Genomic DNA, 21,731 nt, shown 5'->3' with positions numbered 1-21,731 from the left:
TTTCTTGAAGAAGATGGCTGCCCTTGAAGGCGCTATACGCAGGCCTATAAAAAGCATATACCATGAGCTGCTCTATAGATCTTGGACAAAGACTTTTTTCTTCCTCAAATTCAGGTCTAAACTTATCCTTACAAGCGTCTGCGTTGATTCTGCTCGCCGCCGAAAGCCCCCTCCTAAACAACTCACAACAGCTCAAGGAGGTTTTGACCTCTGGAGATCTGTGGGTAACTCAAACACCCGAGCTTAAGTTGAACCTTTGCGTTGCGTCTGGTGTCGACCTGCACCCTTCATTTATCTCTCAAGTGGGCCAAATTGTCTGCAGGGCAAAGGTATGTCTGAAGACCACCATTGTTCAAGCTGCCATGTCGTGCGAAGCTCACAGAATAAAGATGTGGTCAGACTTAGGCCTCGCCGTTGCTTACAAGAGCTGTGTATACGAACCGACGCAGACATCCACAACATGTCTTTTGTCTTTTGGGATACAAAAACGACTAGGGCACCCGCCGAGAGCGAGAGGGGTGAGAATACCCAAGCTATTAAGAGACGTCCCCGATGCAATACCTCCTACAGGAGTACCAACAGGTCGCATCAGCACCATCAATGTCCGATTGCAATACAGTCACGTTAGCCAACAATACCCATCACAACATCCTTTACAAGACTTAGCTAGTATAGGTAAGGATACAACTGCGCTAACCGAACTCGGTGACTGGTATATGGATGTTATGGATCGTTCGCGGGTGATGGACCCCACGGTTGAGGAAGCTAGTGACCTGTTTACGGAGCTTGATCTTGATGGCCCAAATGACAGATGGGATGATTCTAATCCTTCAGAATTTGGGACACTGTTTCAGGACGCACTTGCGATTTTGGTATTTGGGGACAAACGATGGTCAAAGAGACACAATAGGATCGCGGATGATAGGAAGGATGGCTTTGTAGACCTTTCCAGGATAGCCCCCTCTGTCTTTAAGATCGGATACAGCGAGGTGAGCTCGTTTTCTTGACCCCCCAGTGACTGCCAGGTGCATCAAGCAAAGCTAATACACCCTTCTGGATATAGTCCTTAAGCCAACGGTCACGTCTCATACCCTCGGTTGCAAAATCATTGACCTCGATGTTGGAACGCAGCGACAACCAAGCGTTGAAAGACAAGGTTTCATCCATCAAGCTACCTCGCCATCCAGATTTAGATGCCTCGAACTCACCGACAGGCGGAAATGGCGCTAATCTCAAAAGCAAACTGAAGACGGGACTATGGACCATAACACAGAAGCGCCTTTACCATGCCCCGACTCCAAAACATCTCAAACCTTGCCCGAGCCCCATCAGCGAACCAGAACCCGACGAGACTTCATACCTCGACGACGATGACATTCTCACCGAACATATGTCAGAGAACTCGGCCCTCTTCGACGACGATTGCAGCACCGTCTACATAGGACTAGACCTTCACTCAGATCTCTACGCAGACAGCATCAACGACAACCCCGAGCCCGAGCCCGAGCCCGATCTCGACTCCCAACTGGACATTGACGAAACGGACGCGCAATCTAGCTCCATCATGATACTTGGGGATAACGATAATCATACCGAGCACTCGGCCGCAATCGAGATAGAGACACTGGAAGATCAAGACCACATTTATACCTATCCCTCGAACCGCAAACCCATACCCACCGCCCAGCAATATATTCCCTTCCTATTCCCAGAAGGGGCCGGCTCAATACCGTCTTACAAATCCACAATGCCAATTCCGCCCGTCTCTACATTGACAGACTCAGACCATGAAATGCTTGATTTTGATTTTGATACTCCCGATGGCCATGAAAGATCTCTACCAAGTCAGAAGTCCTATAGTTTGCAATGTCAGCCCGGGCTATCCAGCGAGGGAGGAGAGGATGAAGATGAGATGCTTTGCGACGAGCCCTGGGCTTGAGCTTCGTTAGTGAGAATCAATTTATATAGTTTCCATGAAGGCAGTATAATATGCCATGTATAAGCCTACTGCAATAGACGTCAAGACAAACTGCGCAAGCAAGCAAGCTAGTGTACAGATATAGTACAGACAGAAAACAAAAAGTCGATAAAGCAAAATGTAGTATGAAAGTCAAGTCTCTCCCATTAATAGGACTTCTGCGCTTGAATGCGAAAAGAACTTAACACAGTAGATAGCCATAACAGAAGGAACACTGGCTCCCCGAACGCCCTTTCTTGTTGGAACCAAACCCGAGCACTACAACGCCACTGATGCCATATAGTACAAGTACAAGTACAAGAAGTGCCTTGCCGGCAAACTCCGGAACAAGTGGCTCAGCTTGAGACCTTCACGCGCATCCCGTTGTATGGAATTTGAAGAATGCTTTTTGCCGAATTTTGCTCCTCGTGCTGGGCATTGACATGAGTTTCCGATGCTGTCCATAACCTTGCACCGGACAACTGAGCCAAGCTGGATAGCTCTGAGGGATCAAACTCTTGAATGAACACTTCGTCAAGCACCCGTTGTTTCGGGCGGGAAAACCGGACATACTCTTCGATAATTTTCTGCCTGTCCCATCCTTGTAGCTTCCGAAAACAGGCGACCACGCACCCGGAGCGATGCTAGGCATCAAATGTTAGTCAAGGAGTCGAAGACCGTTGAATTTTCAGTACTAACCTTTCCTTTATTACAGTGTATGAGCATAGGGTGGTTGGACTTGTTGAGCATCAATCTTAGAATGAGATTCACAACGCAGGCCGGCGTTTTGACAGCCGGATCCTTGTTGGCAATGAAGGGGACAATATGATGCTTGATCCCATTTTGACTGATGAAACTTTGAAAGCCCTGCGAAAGTGGCTCGTCGACAAGGGTACTGCAAGTCACCTGTAAGTAGCTAGCCGTTGGAAGTAGGAGACGCAGACTCACATTATAGTTCTCAAACCCAAGGATTTGAGCGCCGAAAAGTTCCATGTTTGAGGGAAGGCGCTGCGATATACACCTTTCACAACTTCGCCAAAGTTCTCGGGGAGTTCCGATTTCGCACCATCCGACTCCACTGACTCTATCGATGAGACCCTGACACCCTGCTTGCTGACTGCATCGTGGAATCCAGTCAGCGAGGAAACAATGTGCAAGACATCAGATCGACCTGACTCGCCTTGATGACTGTCATTCGCGCCATTGGTGATTTTCTTCAGCAAAGGGTAGGTCATCGTGATGGTTTTCGCGACGCAGTCAGGAGAGTTTTGACTCGACGCGTCAATTACGTCGCCCACGTCGTCCACGGCTGAAAATGACGGTACTGAGCTGAGAATATCCCGGTAGTCCGAAAAGAGCGCCGGTCTCAGGGAATAACGGCTCAGGGCAAAGAAAAACGAAAGGAGAAGAGAAGGAAAATCTGGAGTCTGGCAGCAGACTGCAAGGTCTAACCGTCGACCTGGGGGCCAGCCATGATGAAAAATAGCGTATTAAAGTCGAACTGGATAGAGCAGACGACAAAGGCGCTATTCTTCGTGTTAGCCCTCAGGATGCAGAACCTCGGAAGAGGTGGTGTACGGACGGAAAGTGGGTGTTGTAGCGAGGGCACGGGGCGGTGAGGTGGGATGGAAAGAGGTAAACAAGCGCAAGCCGCTTCCCAAAAATCGTGCTCCTTATGTAAAGTGCTTGACGAACACCGTGTCGATGAAGCTGATGATAGTTTTTGCAGAAATGCGAAAATCGAGACGTTGGGTGGTCGAAAAGGATGAGAAACCTCAAGGGAGACTGGAAAGTGGCAGCACACAATTTAAACCCTTTTGTAAGAAGCGTCTTCAGTCGAGGTGAAAGTCCGACTCTCGAACAAAGTAGGTAGAGCTATACTTGGCAACAAAGATGACGAGGGAGTCTCGAAGAATGGAGGAATGAATTGTGACGGAAGGTGGTGGAGAAGGAAGGAGCGCATTGGAGAGACCGACACCACGACAAGGCGGATGCTCACAGGAACAGGAACAGCTTTCCGCCCACCATCACAGGAAATTGTGTCCGGAAGATTGAAACTTTACAGAAAAAAAAGTTGATTGGATGAGAAATCTTTGTCCTCGGTCTAGCTCTATACAGTAAAAGGGTACATGACTTCATTCCTGCCCATCAGTCCAACACCGCATGATCTGTTAGGGTTATGCAATAAAGCAAGTAAGAGGCGCTGAGAAGCTAGGGGGCTTCTTCGCCGAGGCCAAACATTTTGATTGAATTTGTCCAAGCGCTGAATAGGGTTAGCTATTGAGTCATTATGACTGAATAACAAAAGACTTACGCTTCACAGACTTCATCCACCGTTATGCCTTTGACAGCGGCGATGACATGGGCAACCTGAGCAATGGCGACAGGTTCATTTCGGCCTTTCACCATGCATCCTTTCTGCCATTTCTCCTTCTTGACTGCCTTGGGTAGTGGTGGCGCGCCGCTCAGGAACTTCGAAGACGCATGGGATGGGCGAATCTCACACTATTCAGTTAAAGTTAGTATCTTGGATATTATGACGCAGCTAGCGAGAGGACGTTTCTTACCCATGGGCCGTCAGTTTCAATCTGAATGCGATCTAGCGGAATTGCTTTCACCACTTCAAGATTCTCCTCGGTCTTCAAACTGCACCCGTTGACGCCGATGTCCAGACCGAGCGCCACTAACCTTTGCATCTCCTCGAGAGTGCCCGTAAAGCTGTGAACTAGTCCTCGCTTCGGAAGCTTCTCTAGTCTTGGCGCCAGTAGTCTCTCAAAGTCCTCACCGGCGGCTCGCGAATGAAGGAAAAGTGGAAGCTGAAGCTCGACCGCGATCTCAAGCTGGGCTTCGAAGTACCTCAGCTGCGGTTCTTTTGCGCTGAGAAAGAGTCTGTCATAGTCTAGTCCGAATTCACCAAAGGCAACGGCATGACCTGCATTCTTTGCCTCCAGTGCCAAGGTCTTGATCTCGTTCAGCAACTTTGTTGGGCCACCTGGAAAGCTGTCGAAATGCTTGGCCTGACACGGATGCACTCCAACGGTTGCATAGCAGAAGCCAGCTAGGATATGTTAGGCTTCTGATTTCGAAACAAGTTTATAAAGATTCAACATACGGTACTTCTGAGCGATTTCAATAGCACGCTTCGATTCTTCCAAATCAGATCCAGTCACCATGAACTTTTGGCAACCCACGTCCTTTGCTCGCTGAACGATGTCGTCCATGTCGTCATCATGGACTTGCTTCCCATGATAGTTGCCCTTGAACACCGGGTCGCTTAAGTTGATCCCGATCTGAGTATCAGGCATCTGATCAGCTCCCAGGTCAAGATGGTGATCCGTGAAGAAAACCCACATCTACATATCTAATGGTCGTACTTGTTTCACCCATCCTGGTTGATGCTGTGGGAAAGTGGCTCCCACGTCTAGCAGGCTTGGATTGGGATCGAAAAAAGTGACCAGTTGTGTAATTTGCTGTCAACAATGAGCCTCAATACCATATGAAAGATGGATAGTCACCTTGACCAGCGGGGAGATACCTTGACTATGTCGAACAGAAGCCGAAGACTGCAAACACAAGAATTTTCTGCAGGCGCGACCGTAAATAAAAGATGATTTACTGATACTTGAAATGTTTCTGAAAGCGCTGTCTAGAATGAACCCTCCATGCATTGGTATATATGAGATCGAGAATTATGCAGTCAGGACTGTTCAAGAGGTTGAACGCCGCTGCCATTTGTGCCTGAGTCTTGGCGCGCACTAGCCACTGTTATTGTGGCTGATGAGCGAAATGGCTCTTCCCCAATCCCCACGTATCTCGGTAGTTGTCCGGTTCTCGCTCTTCAATCCCCGACACTCGATCGAGATTTTTTGCCTGCTCAGGGCGCCCGGACCCCTGGACATGTTAATCATTGGTCCGTGATTGGCCAATACTAGGTCTTCTCTTTGCGACTTTCGAAAGAATGTCTTCCGTCATGACTCAGAGCTCGACGGCATCACCTGCCGGATTTAAGTAACCGAGCACGACGGAAATCCCACTGATGAAGGCATGAGAATAACACCATCATCGGAGATTGCAAGGTCTTTTGATCCCATTTGCCAATCATGGGAAGAGGGACATATACTTGCGGTTTTGCGGGGTGTTTTCGGTTGTGGGCCAGAACTCTCCGCATTTTCGCGAAGAAGTGCGGAGCTCAGGGTGTTGGAGTCGGACGCACTTAGCCCGAGCGCTAGGCCGTATATCTTTGCATTGCACCCTTCCCTCCACATGTTCCTGCAAGGACCTAGGCCGTCGAAGAGTGCTACTTGATCGCTCGCTTCCGAGGACATTCTTGATTCAACGTCGCTTCAACGAACAAGGTTGCGCAGACTCACTGGACCTAGTTAGCATACACAATCGGAAGAATGGCGGGGGAGAAGCTCTTATCAATCAAGGAGGTGTCTAACCACAATACACCAGAGGATTGCTGGATTGTCGTTGATAATAAAGTCTGGGATGTCACGGGTTTCTTGAACGAGCACCCTGGAGGACCTTCAAGTAAGTATCCAAACATCGAAGTTGATGAGAACTCTGACTGACTGAACATCAGTCATTCTGAAGTACGCTGGTCGCGATGCCACCGAGGCCTATTCCGAAGTTCACACTCCTGGACTTTTGAAAGCAGAGTTGGCGCCGGAACAGTACAAGGGCAAGCTTGACGAGTCGACAGTAGATGAGAATTGGCACAAGCCGCCAGCAAGTGAAAACCCTGAAGCAGTTTGGAAGAGCGACAAACCACCACTCGAGACTTTGATCAACGCACATGATTTCGAGCATGTGGCATCGAGGACCGCTAGCAAAAAGACGTGGGCATTCTACTCCAGTGCTGCAACAGACCTTATCACGCGTGATGCCAACAAGTCATGCTTTGACCGCATTTGGTTCCGACCTCGTGTTTTGAGAAATGTCCGATCTGTGGAAACGAAGTCTAATATCCTCGGAGTTGACAGCTCTCTTCCTCTATTCGTCAGCCCTGCGGCCATGGCCAAGCTTATCCACAAGGATGGTGAGTGTGCCATCGCACGGGCCTGTGAGAGCAGAGGAATCATGCAAGGAGTATGTAATTGTACATTAATTGTACATTGTAAGGCGCATATTTTGACTAAAAATATTGATAGATCTCAAATAATTCGTCATACACAATGGAGGAACTCAAGGAAACGGCCCCGGGGACAGGTTTCTTCTTCCAGCTATACGTCAATCGAGAGCGCGAAAAATCAGCGGCTCTACTACACAAATGCTCAGCCAACCCGAACATCAAAGCTATTTTTGTGACAGTGGATGCAGCATGGCCAGGAAAGCGGGAAGCAGATGAACGAGTCAAGGCCGATGAGAACTTATCAGTGCCCATGTCGCCATCAACAGCCAAGAATGACAGCAAAGGAGGTGGATTAGGTCGAGTCATGGCAGGATTTATCGATCCCGGCCTGACGTGGGAGGATCTTGTCTGGATTCGCAAACACACCCACCTGCCTGTATGCCTAAAGGGTGTCATGTCTGCAGATGATGCCATCCTAGCCATGGAAGCCGGATTGGACGGCATTCTTCTCAGCAACCACGGTGGGCGCAATCTTGACACCAGCCCACCATCGATCATCACACTCCTCGAACTCCACAAGCGCTGCCCAGAAATCTTCGATAGGATGGAGATTTACGTGGACAGCGGTATCCGACGGGGCTCAGACATCTTGAAAGCCATCTGTCTGGGCGCAACGGCTGTGGGTATGGGGCGCAGTATGCTCTTCGCAACGAACTACGGGCAGGAAGGAGTGGAACACTTGATTGATAGTAAGAACCGCCACGCTTTGACCACGTTATTGATCGGTTTGACTGACATACATATGTAGTTATGCGCGATGAGCTCGAGACGTCAATGCGCAATATCGGAATCACCTCACTTGATGAAGCGGGCCCTCACCTCGTGCATACAGGTGATGTCGACCATCTTGTCCCGTCAAGCCCTCTACATCCATATGCTTGGAAGATTGCCAAGGGCCGAAACTCAAGAGCATCCAGGCTGTAACTGCATCCCGAACTTGCATAGTGTTTTCCACTAAAATCGTTCCACGTTCAATGTTTAGCCCACAGAAGATAAAGATAGACTACATCTTGTCATTGACGTTGTTCATACATAATTACGTTGCCTGGCACTCCGCAGTCCGTACTGTAGTATATATGCAGGTCTAAGTACAGCCAAGCACCAGTGGAGCCGGCAAAGCACGATAGCATTAGCAATTTATAGAACTCCACGCCTTAGCCACAGCCTGCGGCGTAAACACCAGCACACCAGGTGACCTTCATCTGACGATGATCAGCTACGACTCAGGAGAGTCTCCAGCCAGGGGCTACCAAAAGTCCAAGAACCAAAGCACTAAGCTCAACAAAATTAAAATAATAATAGCCCGGAATGCCAGGAAAACTCCGACCCGACGATCCCCCATGCTCCGTAGGTTGTCTGAGTCTTAAGGAGTGCTCAGTTGCTCACGTGGCCTACTTCAGCGCCTCACCGCCTCTCAACAAATGCCGGGACGAGGCTGGACTGGTTGCTACGCTTCTTCAGTCTTACATCTACACTGTAGCTGTAATCATCTTTCCGAGAACTAAGGGTCATCGAGTGTTCTGGGAGTCTACGGCTCACTGGTGGTTGATGTTATCCACTTCTCAGCTCATGCTCGTCTCTTCTCTGTTCATGCTTGGTAAAATTGATGCATGCGTGTTTCACCGCAATTATGTACAGCCAAAGTACCTACAGAGTGCATGATGTTCGAGATGGTGGTGGAGATGAAGTTTACTTTGCATATCAAGCGATGGAATGTACGTAAAGAATAAATTCCGTTCGTCTTCAATATTCTGCGGGGCAGCATCATCGTCAGTTTCTATGGCATGGTCAATGCGACTGCTCGCTGAATCTCCCACGTCACGACTGCGACTGGGATGTTGGTGTTGCAACAGCCAGGCTGCAACCAGATCCGAATTTCCGAGGGAATCCGTAACGCGTAAGACGATAGAATATGGATGCTTTTACTGGACGATAAGTCTTGTGATGATGATAACGATGCAATTATTCAATCAAGCCAAGATGGAAGCTTCTTCCTGTTATGGTGCTTCTAGAAGTAGTGCTGGTGAGTGGTGAGATAGATGATGGATCTACGCTATCGCTATCGCTAGCGTTGCCCAGCCCAGCCCAGGTATCCAGTATCCAATATCCAGATTACTCCGGGTACGCCTCGCCTCACCTCACCAATATTTGGAACACGTCTAAGCTATTGAATGGAAGCGAGGGTGAGGCCTCACTCGTACAATTCGCAAGACAGCTGAGACTGGAATGGGAGCGACTGAAACCCACCTTTATTGCGATCCCGTCTCAGGGATCACAGACAAGACGGTGTTAGCTGTTAGGTAGTTCTGTATACATTGCCTGATGTGTTACGATTGGCCCACGCGGGCGGTGCTCACCGGGAGATAACCATCCCTGATTCCTTGTGTGTCCGATGGAGGAGGGAGGTGGGATGAGAGTGGTCTACCGTCTGCCGCCTGCAGTTGCTGCGATGATGAGGGGATGATGGTCGTGGATTGATTGATGCGCTCGGGGCTGCGCTCGCTCTACCCCTCCTTCAGGACAGGGCCTGGTTTCCCATTCCCGGTGCTTGTAGCCAATAGTAATATTTGACAAGAAGAATATGTAAAGATGAACAGAAAGATGGTCTTCTGACCACAAGACAAGATCGATCTACTACTTGCAAGAGTCCAAGGGGCGCTACTATTAAAACGCCGGGCGACTTGGCCCAGACCGCCAGCCCCAGAGTCCACAGTGGAGAGCTCAACAGAACCCCAACGGTCCCAGCTCTACTGTGCATCTTCAAGTACTGCGTCAATCCCCGGCTCGTCTCACCTACTTAACTGCTGCCTCGCTCCTCCCCTCGTCTTCTCTTCTCTCTCCTCACATTCTCGAAATCACTCTTCCAGTCTACCTCGCTGTACCTACATTTGCATACCGTGCTTATTATTGTCGACTCTTGGCATAGCACTACCTATACCTACTCCTACATTCCTCAGCTACCCAAGCTTCTTATAGCTCTCAATCTCGTCTTGTTGTGCTCCCAAGCTCATTCTCACCCCATCCATCAATTCATTCAACTATACAAGTTAACATATACAATGGCTGCTCCCCGTGAAACTTCGCTTCGTGCCCTTCGTCTGCTCTCCCAGCAGCACGCTTTCTCTCCTATCTACCGTCGCGGCCTTCACATTACTGGCGCTCACTCTGCGCAGCCGGCCAAGAATGTCTCTAATAAAGCGACCATGTACTCGACTCGCAGCATCGCAGACCTCAAGAACGAGTGCCAGAGCCGCAAGTTGAGGGCCACTGGTACCCAGGCAGAGGTACACTACACTTTTCAAACGCTCCAGCTGCAGTATAGCTAACTTTCCTAGCTCGTTGAACGCCTTTCCAACCATGACTTCCTTCAATCCCGTGCTTTCAGCATTGCCATGCGGAGAATCAACAGCAGCTCCAAGAAAGAGTATGTACCATCCATCCAGCTACTACATAGTTCACTCGAAAACCCAAAAACAACCACTAACAAACCTTCAGCACCCCCAGCCGCGAATTCAACACCTCCCGCTCCCTCAAAGCCGTCAAAGACACATCCACCGTCGACTTCGCCTACATGCCCTCCATCGCAGCCGAAAGCTCCCCCTCAACCGACGCCCCCGTCCCAATCCTTTCCGAAGTCTTCACCCACTACGACCCAACAAACCCCTCCTCCGCATCCCCCATGAAGCCCCAAGTCTACACCGTCTCCGGCGACGGCGCCAACATCTCCGCAAGCCCGATGTCCGAGGTCGTTGACAATGACTCCGTCGAGATCGACCCGTTCTCGCTTACCGAGGCCGTGGGCAAGTCGAGGTTCGCTGCTGAGCTTAAGGGCGAGCAGGGTAAGGCGAGCGGTGTTGTTTCGGAATTGTGGAATGGGTTCTTGGATGATCTCTTAGGTCCCAAGCAGCAGAGTGCTGTTAGGAAGTAGAGCTCCGTCTCTGGTTTTATTTGTTTTTATCTAGCGATGTACGAACGCGAATGCTGCTTTGAAAGTGGTTAATATTATACGTTGACTGATGTCAATTTCTATCAACTATATTTCCTTTTTCGATTCTTCTGCAACTATGCTGCTATGTTTAGTTCGTTTGTCATGTCATGTTCATGTCCAGGTGTACTGAATTATTCGATAACCGAAAATGATCGAGTATTCGGGAACCGAGAACCTGTCAACAATTGACGTACTACTCCGGGCGTACGCTCCAAACTCCAAACAATCAAGACCAGATCGTCCCGACACGCGTAGATCATCTACACCATCCCGCAGCGGTTCCTAAATATTCCTACCCGTTATTCCCTCGTAATGCTTCAGATCTCCACATCGTCATTGATCTCAGCCTTACGGGGACCCCGGAGTCGGAGTATATCGGAGCTGGAGCTCACCAACCCCACATGAAGGTTCTCATGGCTCGAGACTTCCCTCTAGCCGAGCCTTGGGAGGGTTGAGGTCGGGTTAAGCTATAAGGGGGTGAATCTCGGGACGAGGCTTGTATAGTAGGGCTTTATGATGTCAGAATGGATGTGTTGCTCATAGACTACGGCGCACAGGTATATGCCACGTACTGTTCGAGTCCGGTATATGCCGACAACGACAGTGAGCATGAGCTTAGCATGTGAGTACTACTGCCTAATAATCAAAAGTTGTGGATAACATCTACATTTTCACTTGAAGGACAGTATAAGGTATTAGGCTTTGAGTTCTATTTATGGTGCTGTGCTCTACGATAGAGAAATCGTGACTGTTGATGGCAAAAATATAGATTGACGACAGCTACTTTTCAACCCAATTTTATTGTGACCAATAACCGCAGAAGAAATCAGGTCGCTTAAGATTGCTACCCGTAGTGTCACAAACTCAGATACCAACATTGAGTTTCCCAGCACGAGGCCAGCTCAAGCTCAAAGAAACTCGCAGATGTCGAACCTAACTCAATTTCCAGCATCAACATTGGCCGTTCATAAGTATACACATTTACACAGTTAGTAAATAAGCACAAGCAGCTAAAGATAGCTAAATAGCGATCATCCGCGCAAGTTCCAGCTCTGGAGTGAACGCATCATAAACTCCATTGCAAACGGGGCTCGATGGACTCAAGTCTGGGCCCGGTGGCAAAGCTACTGCTGTGGGGCGGATGCACTTGGACTTCTTGGAGTGAGACTTGGAGTCGAACAGTTCTTGCGCGACATTTAGCTGAAACAGGCCACAAACTGGTGGTCTTTGCTGATGCTCTCCTTACTTACCAAGTTACTGACAACTAATTTCCTCTTTTCAATCAATTTTGATCCTTTTCAGGAGTTCTCTTATTGACATCTGCTCTCGCCACAGTCCCACAACAGCCACAATTCCAAATGTGATAAGGCATTCAGGGGTTCATACCCCCACCCAAGCGCTGAAAAGAGGCCGATGCACCGAAGATCCAGACTCCGTTCGAGAGCTAAGAAATGACCGGCCACTCAGGGTTCACTGCTGCCTCGCGCCTTTCCGCTTCTGCAGGGCATAACCTTTCTTCCAAGGTTGTATCACGGCCTGAGCTGCAGTCCTTGAGTCGTTGTCGTTGACTTGTGCGACTGCCTCTTTCTTCCCCTGTTGTACCATGGAGGTTATCCTCGACATCCTTACCTCCTCCCCCTCTTGTTCCACTCGTTCTTAATATCCATTGCGTTTGTTTCTTTCAGTTTGGTCGAGGAAGACGCTTGCTGCTGTGTCTACCCTTGGTTTGCTTGCATCTTGTCGTTTGGTTTGGTTCTCAAGACCCTTGTAGCCAGCGCCCTCGCCCTCGCTCTCGCAACTGTCTTTCCTTAAGTCCTATTTTTATATCGTCATTGAACTGTGCATAGTTCAATATTCACACTCCTTTGTTTGCATTTGCATTTTAATTTTTAATCGGCCCTATCCCTACTACTTTACTACCCTTCGACCTCCTCTACCTACCTACTCCACCAGTTCTACGGCATCAACGACCACTTTAGTCTGCAGAACTAAATGATTTCGCCAGTTCTCCAACTCCTCCAGCTCTATTAGATCCGTGCCGGATCATGCGTCTCTCACAATGTCTCCTCTCTGCAGCCTACCTCTCCGCCGGCGCCGAAGCCTTCATCCCGTACGCCTTTAAAGTCAGGACCCTCCCCCACGTCTCCGCCGATGTCAGTCTAGACCGTCGATTTGTACCGGTGAAGAAGTTGTCTGGCGACGCGCCGCATGATGAAGTAGAGGAATCTGTCGACCCGGATGATAGTCTGCTGAGCGTCGGTCTTAGCACCCACGTCCGCCGCGATAATGTCTACAAGGTTGTGCTCGCCGACAAGCCCACGGAGCCAAATACCGTCGCCCTGCACCAGGATGGCATGGACTACTCGTACTTTGCGACGGTGAATGTTGGGACTCCGGGGCAGCCGGTGTGGATGATGTTGGATACTGGTGGTGCGAATACGTGGTTGTTTGGTGCGAACTGCACGGCCGAGCCCTGTCTCATGCACAATTCGTTTGGCGACAACACGTCCTCGACCGTTGTGAGGACAACGGAAACGTTCGAGGTCGGATACGGGTCTGGAAAGGTCAGCGGGGACCTCGTCAAGGATCACCTCACCATCGCCGATATCAATGTGGAAATGACTTTTGGATTGGCGGACAGCGCGACGGACGACTTCAGAGACTACCCCATTGACGGAATTCTCGGTCTCGGCCGCTCAAACGATACATCTCTCGGCGGAAGACGAGCATTCATGGACCTTGTCACCGAGCAGGAAGACCTCAAGCAGAACATCGTCGCCTTCCACCTCTCCCGCAACTCAGACGGCGAACGCGACGGCACCGTATCCTTCGGCAGTGTCGACAAGACAAAGTACAAAGGCGACATCGCCTACACCAAGGTGAGAGAAGACAGCATCCACTGGTCCATCCCACTCGACGACGTAAACGTCAACGGCAAAGCCTGCAACCTCAAGAACAGGTTCGCCATCATCGACACAGGCACTTCCTACAGTCTTATTCCACCGGCCGATGCCGAAACAATCCACAAGAACATCCCTGGCTCCAGCAAGCTCTCCGACGAGAACTACCAAGTTCCCTGCGACTCCAAGGCCGCCGTAAAATTCACTTTCTCGGGTGTCGACTATACCATGTCCCCGAAGGACTACGTCGGTGATGAACTGCAATCGGGTGGTGGCTGCGTGTCAACCCTCATTGCGCAAGCTGTCTTCGGCGACGAAACCATGATATTGGGCGATACATTCCTCAAAAATGTCTACAGTGTCTTTGACTTCGACAACGACCAAATTGGATTCGCTCAGTTGCCTGATTCGCCCTCCCCGGGAACAACCACAACGGCGACCGCTGCCTCGCCGACGGACACATTCAGCTCGAGCTCAGGATCTGGCTCAACTTCAGGCTCTGGATCCGGCTCAGGCTCCTCAACAGACTCCTCTGACCCGTCTAATCCCACCGAGACGGGATCAACGTTCACCGGCGCCGGAATGACCACCTTCAACATCCCCAGTGTCTTCGTTCCTGCCATCGCAGGCCTCTTTCTCTTTCACTTCTTGTATCATACTTAGATAGCGCTTTCCCCTGATTTGTTATAGATGCGGGATGCATATACCCTTACCCTCGTTCGACACATACACATACACATACACAGACCACATACACTCGCTGCATACATATCCATATCATATTCATTGTAATTACACAAAACAAAAACAAGATAGCATGTTGATTCATGTTCATGGGATTGTTCTATGTTGACTATGTTCAAGTTCAAGTTAAGATTAGCGAGAATATAAGTTATTGGATATCTATCAAACCATCTACCTCCTATCCCAATCATCTTCAACTTGACATTAACATCGTAATTTGTTCTTATGCATTGGTATCTATCATCCCGCTGGGAACGAAAACAATCACAGTACCCGATCAGGTATATAAGTATAACTCTTCGGATAAGACTCTGCATCGCAAGAAACATTAGCACCAATGCTCACGCCCACTCCACCATGCAAAAAGGGTGACTTACCAAGACAATCCTTCCTAAACTCCTCCACACCCTTAAACCCCCCCACAGCCATCAAGATATCAAAGTCCGCCAATAACCCCTTCATAACATGCCTAACCCCCTCCTCACCCATAATACTAAGTCCCCAAATCCATAGCCGGCCTACAAATACAAATTTCGCGCCCAACGCTAAAGCTTTACCGACGTCACTTGCGCCCCGCACGCCAGAGTCGTACATGATGTATATCTTGTCCCCGACTGCATTGACGATATTCTCGAGCGCGTCGAGCGATGCAATTGCGCCATCGACTTGCCTTCCTGCGTGATTTGAGACCACGATCCCGTCGACGCCGTACTCGACGCATTTTCGGGCGTCGGGGACAGACTGGATGCCCTTTATGATGAATGGTTTATCGCCAGAAATCTCTTTCCAGGTCTTCATGAGCCAGGGGATTTTCTCCCAGGACCAGGCGCGGCCGTGCCAGATGGAATCGATCCATTTTGTCGATGCAGTGATGGGGTCCTTCTCGATATCGATGCCTTCCTCCTTGCACCGTTTTTGGAAGACCGGGTCTGAGAGGCCTAAGTCTGCGCCGGTCCCGCGGTAGAAGGCGTAGTTTGAGGCTGCGATGTCGTCGTGTCGCCATCCTAATTGCCATGTATCAGTCGTTAGAATGCATGCTGTGAATCCCGACTCGTGCGCGCGTTTAAGGAGCGAGATGGTCAATTCGTCGTCGTGCGGCATGTACAATTGGTAGAACCTCGTTGCGTTGGCGCCGTTCGCCTCGCCGACTTTTTCAATGGGCGTGCTTCCTGCTGTTGAGAGGCAGTAGGGGAGGCCTAGTTCGCCTGCGACTTTGGCGACGGCGAGTTCAGCGGAGGGGTGGTAGATTTTGTTGATGCCTATGGGCGCGAAGCCGATTGGTGCTGAGGCGCGGTGGCCGAAGATGCGCGTTGATGTGTCGCGGAGGTTTGTGTCGACTAGTTGGTTTGGGATTATGCGGTGCCGGAAGAAGGCTTGTCTGTTTGCGAGGTGTGTTGTGCTGAGTCCGGCGTTGGAGGAGGCGTAGAGCCAGCCGCCTTTGCTTAGGGTTTCGTTGGCTTTTTGTTCGAGTTTTATGGGGTCTATTCAGTTCACTTTGGTTAGGCTTGCTCGGTATGAATTGAAATGGGGAGGTAGGTAAGAGGCGTACCGGTGTTGAAAGGCGCCGTCTTGCCCTCATTGAGCTTCCAGAAGTTTTCACGCTGGTAGAGGGCCCATTGGGGGGTTGTGCGCTGTTCGATGTTGGGGTTGTGAGGGTCGCTCATTTTGATCGATCGGATATATAGCTGGGTTCTTGGAGGTGATGATTTGATTCAAATGCGAACAGTTGCAGTCTAATATAACCCAAATCCAAGACTCGGAACGAGTTGTATAGATATAAGACGACGGCTGATATAGCTCTCTCGGACGAGAGAGACGCGGTATGTAGTTGCCTTTCCACGAGTCACAAGATCTAATAATACTTTAGATCAGAGATAATGGTAGACTATCGGACGAACTCTCTCGGACGAGGTGCATGCAAAGCTCAAGATGCAAACACACTCCGGCAACCGGAGGATGGCATGGGCTGTTCTCGGATAGCCGGCTGGATGACTTCATTTTGACGCACCCACAACTGCTGAACTGTTCCTGATTCGGTGATGAATTGGTCGGAGCTTTGATAAGCTATGTTTAGCTGGAGCCCTATGGTCATCTTCTGAGGTGTGCATATTCGACCGAGAGAATAACTTCAAAGTGAATTCTGGAGAGCTGTTGCTGGTAACTCGTGTGGTGTTAGTCTGGGTAAATTATGACGTCATTGATTGAGCTCCTTGCGTACTTTGTGCTCTGTCTCATTCACGGCGCAGAGCCTCCTGGAACTCTAGAAGCCGGAATACTATTGAAGAGCCAGAAGCTGTCTGATAGCATAGAGTAGAGGTGTAGAATAAGCAGAGCAACGGGACAAAGCTTAGTCGGGCCCGACTTGTTCCGGGACGAAGCCGAGTCCGATGCCGAACGCGATCTTCTCTTAGTACTTCGTCCCTGCAGCTCTCCAATTACAACTAACTTACTCCATTCCAATTACTAAGGTCACTTTATACAATATTGGATGCATCTCTAGTTAGACAACATGTTCAGCCAAAGTACAAGACGCTCTATCGCGCGTCAATCTACCCGTCTCGCAAAGAGCAGCCGTGGTGTTGAATGTCGCGCTGTCCCATCGCAATGTCTACTGCAATGCCGAGAGTTCCAGTCTACGCAATCAGCAGAGGCATTCAGACCAACATGGATGCCCATGCGCGTTAAGACACCGTGGGTTGAGGCGCTGAATAAGAGCCGTGAGACCGCGCAACCGGGCCAGCCTGAGACTCCCCGTGCGAAGCCGGATGTGACACCAAAGAAGATGGCGGATAGCTACTATAGTGCTGTAAGTGGATTATGCAGAGTGTCCTGATGAAAATGATGGACATGGTGACTAAAAGATGACAGATTCTACCGCTAGCCCAGGATAAATGGCTCCTCGATACCTACCTCAATGCTTCTGGACATATTAGGTATGGACCTATTCTTCTGGGTCTGAGTCCCTTGCTAACTGTGCAACAGACTGGGATCCCTTCTTATGGACCTTGATGCTCTCGCTGGTGTCATTGCCTACAGACACACCGGTGACTCTGTAACAACCGTCACTGCGGCCGTGGACCGGATTACCATTGAGCATCCGCTGATGGAAATCTGTGACCTCGAGCTGAGCGGGCAGGTTACATACGCAACTGGTCGATCTAGTATGGAGGTTTCATTGCAGGTCGCAAAGGTTCCTGCCGCTGGCGAGCAAGCAAAGCCGGAGGATGTATTGATTACATGTGCCTTTACGATGGTGTCGCTTGATCCAGCGACGAAGACGTAAGTTTAGCCATCGACTTCATTTACGGTAGATACTGACTTGACAGGCCGGCAAACGTTGCGCCTCTCCTGCTAGAGACGGAAGAAGAACGCGCGCTCTTCAAGAAAGGCGAACAAAACTACCAGGCTAAGAAAGCCCTCCGAAAACGAAGCCTTCTCGAAACATCCCCTGATGCAGAGGAGAGCAACCTCCTCCACTCACTTTGGACAAAGGAGATGTCCTATCTGAGTACGTCGGCCCTCCCATTCATCTGCCAGTTAACTAATGCAACCTAGGAAACCCCGAAGAAAGACCCCGAAACACCCAAGACATGAGCACAACAGTCCTCAAATCCGCCCAAATAATGCAGCCCGCCGACCGCAACCGCCACAACTTTATGATCTTCGGCGGTTATCTGCTAAAGCAATCATTCGAGCTGGCTTTCTGCTGCGCGGCATCCTTCTCCCACGCCAGACCAAACTTCATCTCGCTTGACCCGAGTACATTTGAGAACCCTGTCCCCGTAGGCAGCGTGCTCTACCTCCGCGCAACAGTGGCCTACACCGAGCCTCTGGAAGGTGAACTTGAGGGTGTAGCTGGAGGAAGCAGCGACAGCAAGTACACAAAGATTCAGGTGCGCGTTGACACCAAGGTCCGTGATGTCGAGCATGGGACGAAGAAGGCAACGGGCATGTTCAACTATACATTCTTGGTGGAGGGCGATGTGCATGTCATGCCGAGGAGTTATGGCGAGTACATGGTCTGGACCGACGCGAGGAGGCGTGCGAAGAACACGGATGATCTTATGCCGAATAGGGTGAAGAGTGCTCTGAGGAGTCTGGATAGTGTCACTGAGTAGATTGGTCTAAGATATGTTGTATATAAGTTTTGGAAATAGTCAGTTTTTCTTCTCATACTGTTAGAGAAAACGCAAAGCCTACATCATCCGGCCCAAAACACTGTTTCTTCGTCTCCCATTCTCAATCTAGCCAAGACTAGTCTTCAGGATACCTTTCAGTATATAGTATTCGAGGGAGTCTAGTGCCTTCATCTACCACACGGGACCTATACAAAGTACAGTCACGTGTTTTCTCCGCACAACAACACTCCTCCACTATCTAGCTCCACAACTTCTATCACGCCTTCCAACCCATTTCTCGTGCTCCCATATAGACAAGACCATAGACTACGGCGTTTACTTTCACAAGCACATCCAAAATGGCAACAACTCTCCCCAACACCTGGCATCTGCGCCGCGTAGCAGACACAGCTGCGAAGGCCTGTCTGATCTGCCACAAACCATCAAGTAACGTTCTGATCACACCGAATAATAAGGTACATACCCAATGCTCTACGTCTTTTTTAATGAACAAAGTGGATTTGTTAGGAGCACTGTCTTGTCTAACAATACATAGGACTTCTTTTACGTCTGCCCGGTCCATTTAAAAGACCGCCACTTCTGTTCGCCTATCATTGATACAGAAGCAGAGGAGGCTAAGAGGAAGGAAGAGGCCATGGCAAAGGAGATCGAAAACGTCACGAAAGAGTACGAAGCAAAACAGAAGCGCAAGAAAGAGAAAAAGAAGGAGGAATCCAAGGACAAGGACCAAGAGAAAGAATCAGACGACAAGAAGACTGATACCGACAAAAGTGATGAGAAAGAGCGAGACGATAAGGTCTGTCTTTCCCTTTTGAGACGTTTACAGAGCAGTGGCTTTGATGAGTTTACTAACAGTTGACACCAGATCGATGCTATCAAGAATCAAAGCACCACGACGGGTACGCCGACGGATGACGGGCCTCGTATCTTCTCTCTGCATAAGTATGTAAAATCCCTCTTCTCTCATTCGAGCCAAATTTTCCTATTGTTACTAGCGGGAGGGGAACGGGGGGATGGGCTGCCTTAACTTGCCATGTCTTGCCTTACGGAACTGACATGCATCGCTTAGAAACTTTTACCAAATGCGCATCGACAGAATGCGTAACATGGAAGCCGCCAAGAGGAACCGTCAACGACTTCAAGATCCATCGTTCTTCCCGTCCGCTCCGTCCGGGGGCCTGTGAATTCTAAATCAATAAAACCATGCACGAGCCTGGCTTACCTCTGCCCAAGCGGGGTTGGAGTCGTGGCCTGACTTTGGTATCTGACTGCCTATACCTCGTCTCGTGCCCTTGAAATAATGTGTTTGAGCGGTGAGCGGATCTGATGAATGGGGTGTCCCTGCGTTTGTGGTCAAACGCGGCCAAAGACGACGGAATTCCGCGCCAGCCGTCAGTCTAGGGTAAGGATGTTTTTGGGGTAGGGCTTGTTTTAAGATCGGCACAGCAGGTAGTTACTGTGTAACATGCTGCCTGCCGCAAATCCCACCTCCGTTCAGCACTGGTACGATATGATAGGGCTAGGTTCATGTCATAGGATGTACGAAGCTAGGGAAGGGAAGCCGTCCTCTCGCAAGAAACGTCCGCGTCAGACGATCATGCTCAGTTACAGTTCAGGCTCGCTGCAATGCTGTGCTGCACCGTCAGCCTTGCCTAATATATTCCATTGTTACTTTGACTCAGATTCCCATACTGCTTCTGACGCCCTCAACCCTCTCAAGCCTTAGGCCTCCAACAGCCCAGAAAGCCGGTTACTCTTCAGGGCTAGTCAACACGACGCCGCCGCAAGGACAAGCCATCATCGGCGGCGCGGTGCGGCGCTGCGCTGCATTTGAGAGTGAGATGGGGCTGGAGGAGTTGGAGCTGAGCTTAGAGCATAAGCACTGACCTCCTTGCGAATCCACGAAGAACAAGTCAGAACGTCAGCTCACGACTAGCTTATCCTAGTTGATGATCAGATCCAGTCAGAATCTGCTCGACCGCGGTCAGAGTCAAACTTCACTCACGGCCAACCTGCGAGACAAGGCGTTGCGTCAGCACTAAGAGAGTAGGATTGCAATCCTCTTCTGACGCTGATTCCGGATTCGAACTGTGCCAAGGCCGACAAGGCGACATCGCTATGTACAGTATTCTTCTACGGCTGCTAAGTCTACTATGGAGTCTTCTACCTAACTCTTTACTCCCTTCCGGCCCCGCCCTCACGTCATACAGTTTACGCCGCATCGGCAGCGGAGCGTCAGCGGCGCATCGCTTCGCATCGCCATAACTGCACTGCACTACACCGCAGCACTGCACCAGAACCTAGAAAATCCCGAAGAATCAGCCAGTCTCAGCGTATTCGCTCAATGTTGCCTGAAATGGTCACAAGCGTCTAGCAGGGCACAGGGCTGCCTGGCCTGCCTGCCTGAGGAATGTAAGCGCTAGTCTCAGACGGGCGGATCGGAGCGCGGAAGTTGTCCTCGAACTCAGGCTGGGCTTTACCAGCTACGCCTTACGCCTTAGTTTATCCAGCAATCTAATGTATCAAGTATTAAGTATTAAGTTCTTCTGTTATTTCATACTTACTTACGAGCTATGTTCCATGGCTGATTTGTGCCTTGAAAAGTTGCAAAACGGGACGTCAGCAGCAGCGTCGCAGCGTCACACACTGGGTCGGCTGTAGCCTGTATCTAAGGCTGGGGCTGAGGCTTGCGCCTCATCCTGTTCCTAAATCCCGATCCTCACGAACCATGTCCGTATTCTGCTCAGCCCTAGTGGGCTTTCTCAAAGATCCACGCCGCAGCGGGCTTCCGTTTTCCGAGTCAGGGCTGTACGTACGTACCCATCACGACTCGCAAGAGGACCCATAGGGCCAATGTGACTCGTATCTA

The 21,731-nt window shown here is 50.0% G+C and overlaps 9 protein-coding genes across 9 annotated transcripts; 6 read left to right on the top strand and 3 right to left on the bottom strand.

The window, feature by feature from the left end:
- Positions 1–62: 62 nt before the first annotated feature.
- BDV14DRAFT_200599 (uncharacterized protein) lies at positions 63–1,939 on the top strand (the record flags this gene model as incomplete). The annotated part of the gene is made up of 3 exons (XM_073773547.1): positions 63–329; positions 390–989; positions 1,064–1,939. The coding sequence occupies 3 exons, from the start codon at positions 63–65 to the stop codon at positions 1,937–1,939; spliced, it is 1,743 nt and encodes a 580-aa protein (XP_073627751.1).
- A 374-nt stretch (positions 1,940–2,313) lies between these two features.
- Positions 2,314–3,192, bottom strand: yphA (tyrosine phosphatase family protein; the record flags this gene model as incomplete). Its single annotated transcript, XM_073773546.1, has 3 exons — positions 2,314–2,601; positions 2,657–2,852; positions 2,906–3,192. 3 exons carry the CDS (start codon positions 3,190–3,192, stop codon positions 2,314–2,316), a joined length of 771 nt encoding a protein of 256 aa, XP_073627750.1.
- Positions 3,193–4,030: 838 nt separating this feature from the next.
- Positions 4,031–5,646, bottom strand: BDV14DRAFT_174258 (3'-5'-exodeoxyribonuclease). The gene is made up of 5 exons (XM_073768866.1): positions 5,493–5,646; positions 5,070–5,427; positions 4,525–5,015; positions 4,272–4,462; positions 4,031–4,220 (listed from the first exon to the last, which is right to left on the bottom strand). Exons 2-5 carry the CDS (start codon positions 5,308–5,310, stop codon positions 4,169–4,171), a joined length of 975 nt encoding a protein of 324 aa, XP_073627749.1. The 5' UTR covers positions 5,311–5,427; positions 5,493–5,646; the 3' UTR covers positions 4,031–4,168.
- On the top strand, positions 5,647–8,200 carry BDV14DRAFT_174252 (FMN-dependent alpha-hydroxy acid dehydrogenase). Its single transcript, XM_073768865.1, has 4 exons — positions 5,647–6,490; positions 6,543–7,048; positions 7,111–7,780; positions 7,840–8,200. Exons 1-4 carry the CDS (start codon positions 6,358–6,360, stop codon positions 8,013–8,015), a joined length of 1,485 nt encoding a protein of 494 aa, XP_073627748.1. The 5' UTR covers positions 5,647–6,357; the 3' UTR covers positions 8,016–8,200.
- A 1,950-nt stretch (positions 8,201–10,150) lies between these two features.
- BDV14DRAFT_200595 (uncharacterized protein) lies at positions 10,151–11,019 on the top strand (the record flags this gene model as incomplete). Its single annotated transcript, XM_073773545.1, has 3 exons — positions 10,151–10,375; positions 10,427–10,515; positions 10,587–11,019. The coding sequence occupies 3 exons, from the start codon at positions 10,151–10,153 to the stop codon at positions 11,017–11,019; spliced, it is 747 nt and encodes a 248-aa protein (XP_073627747.1).
- A 1,716-nt stretch (positions 11,020–12,735) lies between these two features.
- Positions 12,736–14,814, top strand: BDV14DRAFT_72292 (pepsin-like aspartic protease). The gene has a single exon (XM_073777379.1). The coding sequence runs from the start codon at positions 13,125–13,127 to the stop codon at positions 14,640–14,642; it is 1,518 nt and encodes a 505-aa protein (XP_073627746.1). The 5' UTR covers positions 12,736–13,124; the 3' UTR covers positions 14,643–14,814.
- BDV14DRAFT_72291 (L-lactate dehydrogenase) lies at positions 14,815–16,517 on the bottom strand. Its single transcript, XM_073777378.1, has 3 exons — positions 16,273–16,517; positions 15,101–16,204; positions 14,815–15,034 (listed from the first exon to the last, which is right to left on the bottom strand). Exons 1-3 carry the CDS (start codon positions 16,385–16,387, stop codon positions 14,988–14,990), a joined length of 1,266 nt encoding a protein of 421 aa, XP_073627745.1. The 5' UTR covers positions 16,388–16,517; the 3' UTR covers positions 14,815–14,987.
- Positions 16,518–17,024: 507 nt separating this feature from the next.
- BDV14DRAFT_72236 (putative acyl-CoA thioester hydrolase) lies at positions 17,025–18,972 on the top strand. Its single transcript, XM_073777377.1, has 5 exons — positions 17,025–17,529; positions 17,592–17,656; positions 17,706–18,002; positions 18,050–18,231; positions 18,279–18,972. Exons 1-5 carry the CDS (start codon positions 17,233–17,235, stop codon positions 18,839–18,841), a joined length of 1,404 nt encoding a protein of 467 aa, XP_073627744.1. The 5' UTR covers positions 17,025–17,232; the 3' UTR covers positions 18,842–18,972.
- A 158-nt stretch (positions 18,973–19,130) lies between these two features.
- On the top strand, positions 19,131–20,187 carry BDV14DRAFT_72200 (AAA-ATPase Vps4-associated 1 family protein). The gene is made up of 4 exons (XM_073777376.1): positions 19,131–19,317; positions 19,398–19,658; positions 19,728–19,804; positions 19,932–20,187. The coding sequence occupies exons 1-4, from the start codon at positions 19,201–19,203 to the stop codon at positions 20,044–20,046; spliced, it is 570 nt and encodes a 189-aa protein (XP_073627743.1). The 5' UTR covers positions 19,131–19,200; the 3' UTR covers positions 20,047–20,187.
- The last annotated feature ends 1,544 nt before the right edge of the window (positions 20,188–21,731 follow it).

Source organism: Aspergillus stella-maris, assembly GCF_047715825.1.
Source record: "Aspergillus stella-maris strain CBS 113639 unplaced genomic scaffold BDV14scaffold_30, whole genome shotgun sequence".
NCBI lineage: Eukaryota > Fungi > Ascomycota > Eurotiomycetes > Eurotiales > Aspergillaceae > Aspergillus > Aspergillus stella-maris.
The sequence above is the reverse complement of the archived record's forward strand: the minus strand, read 5'-3'. Positions and strand labels throughout refer to the sequence as shown.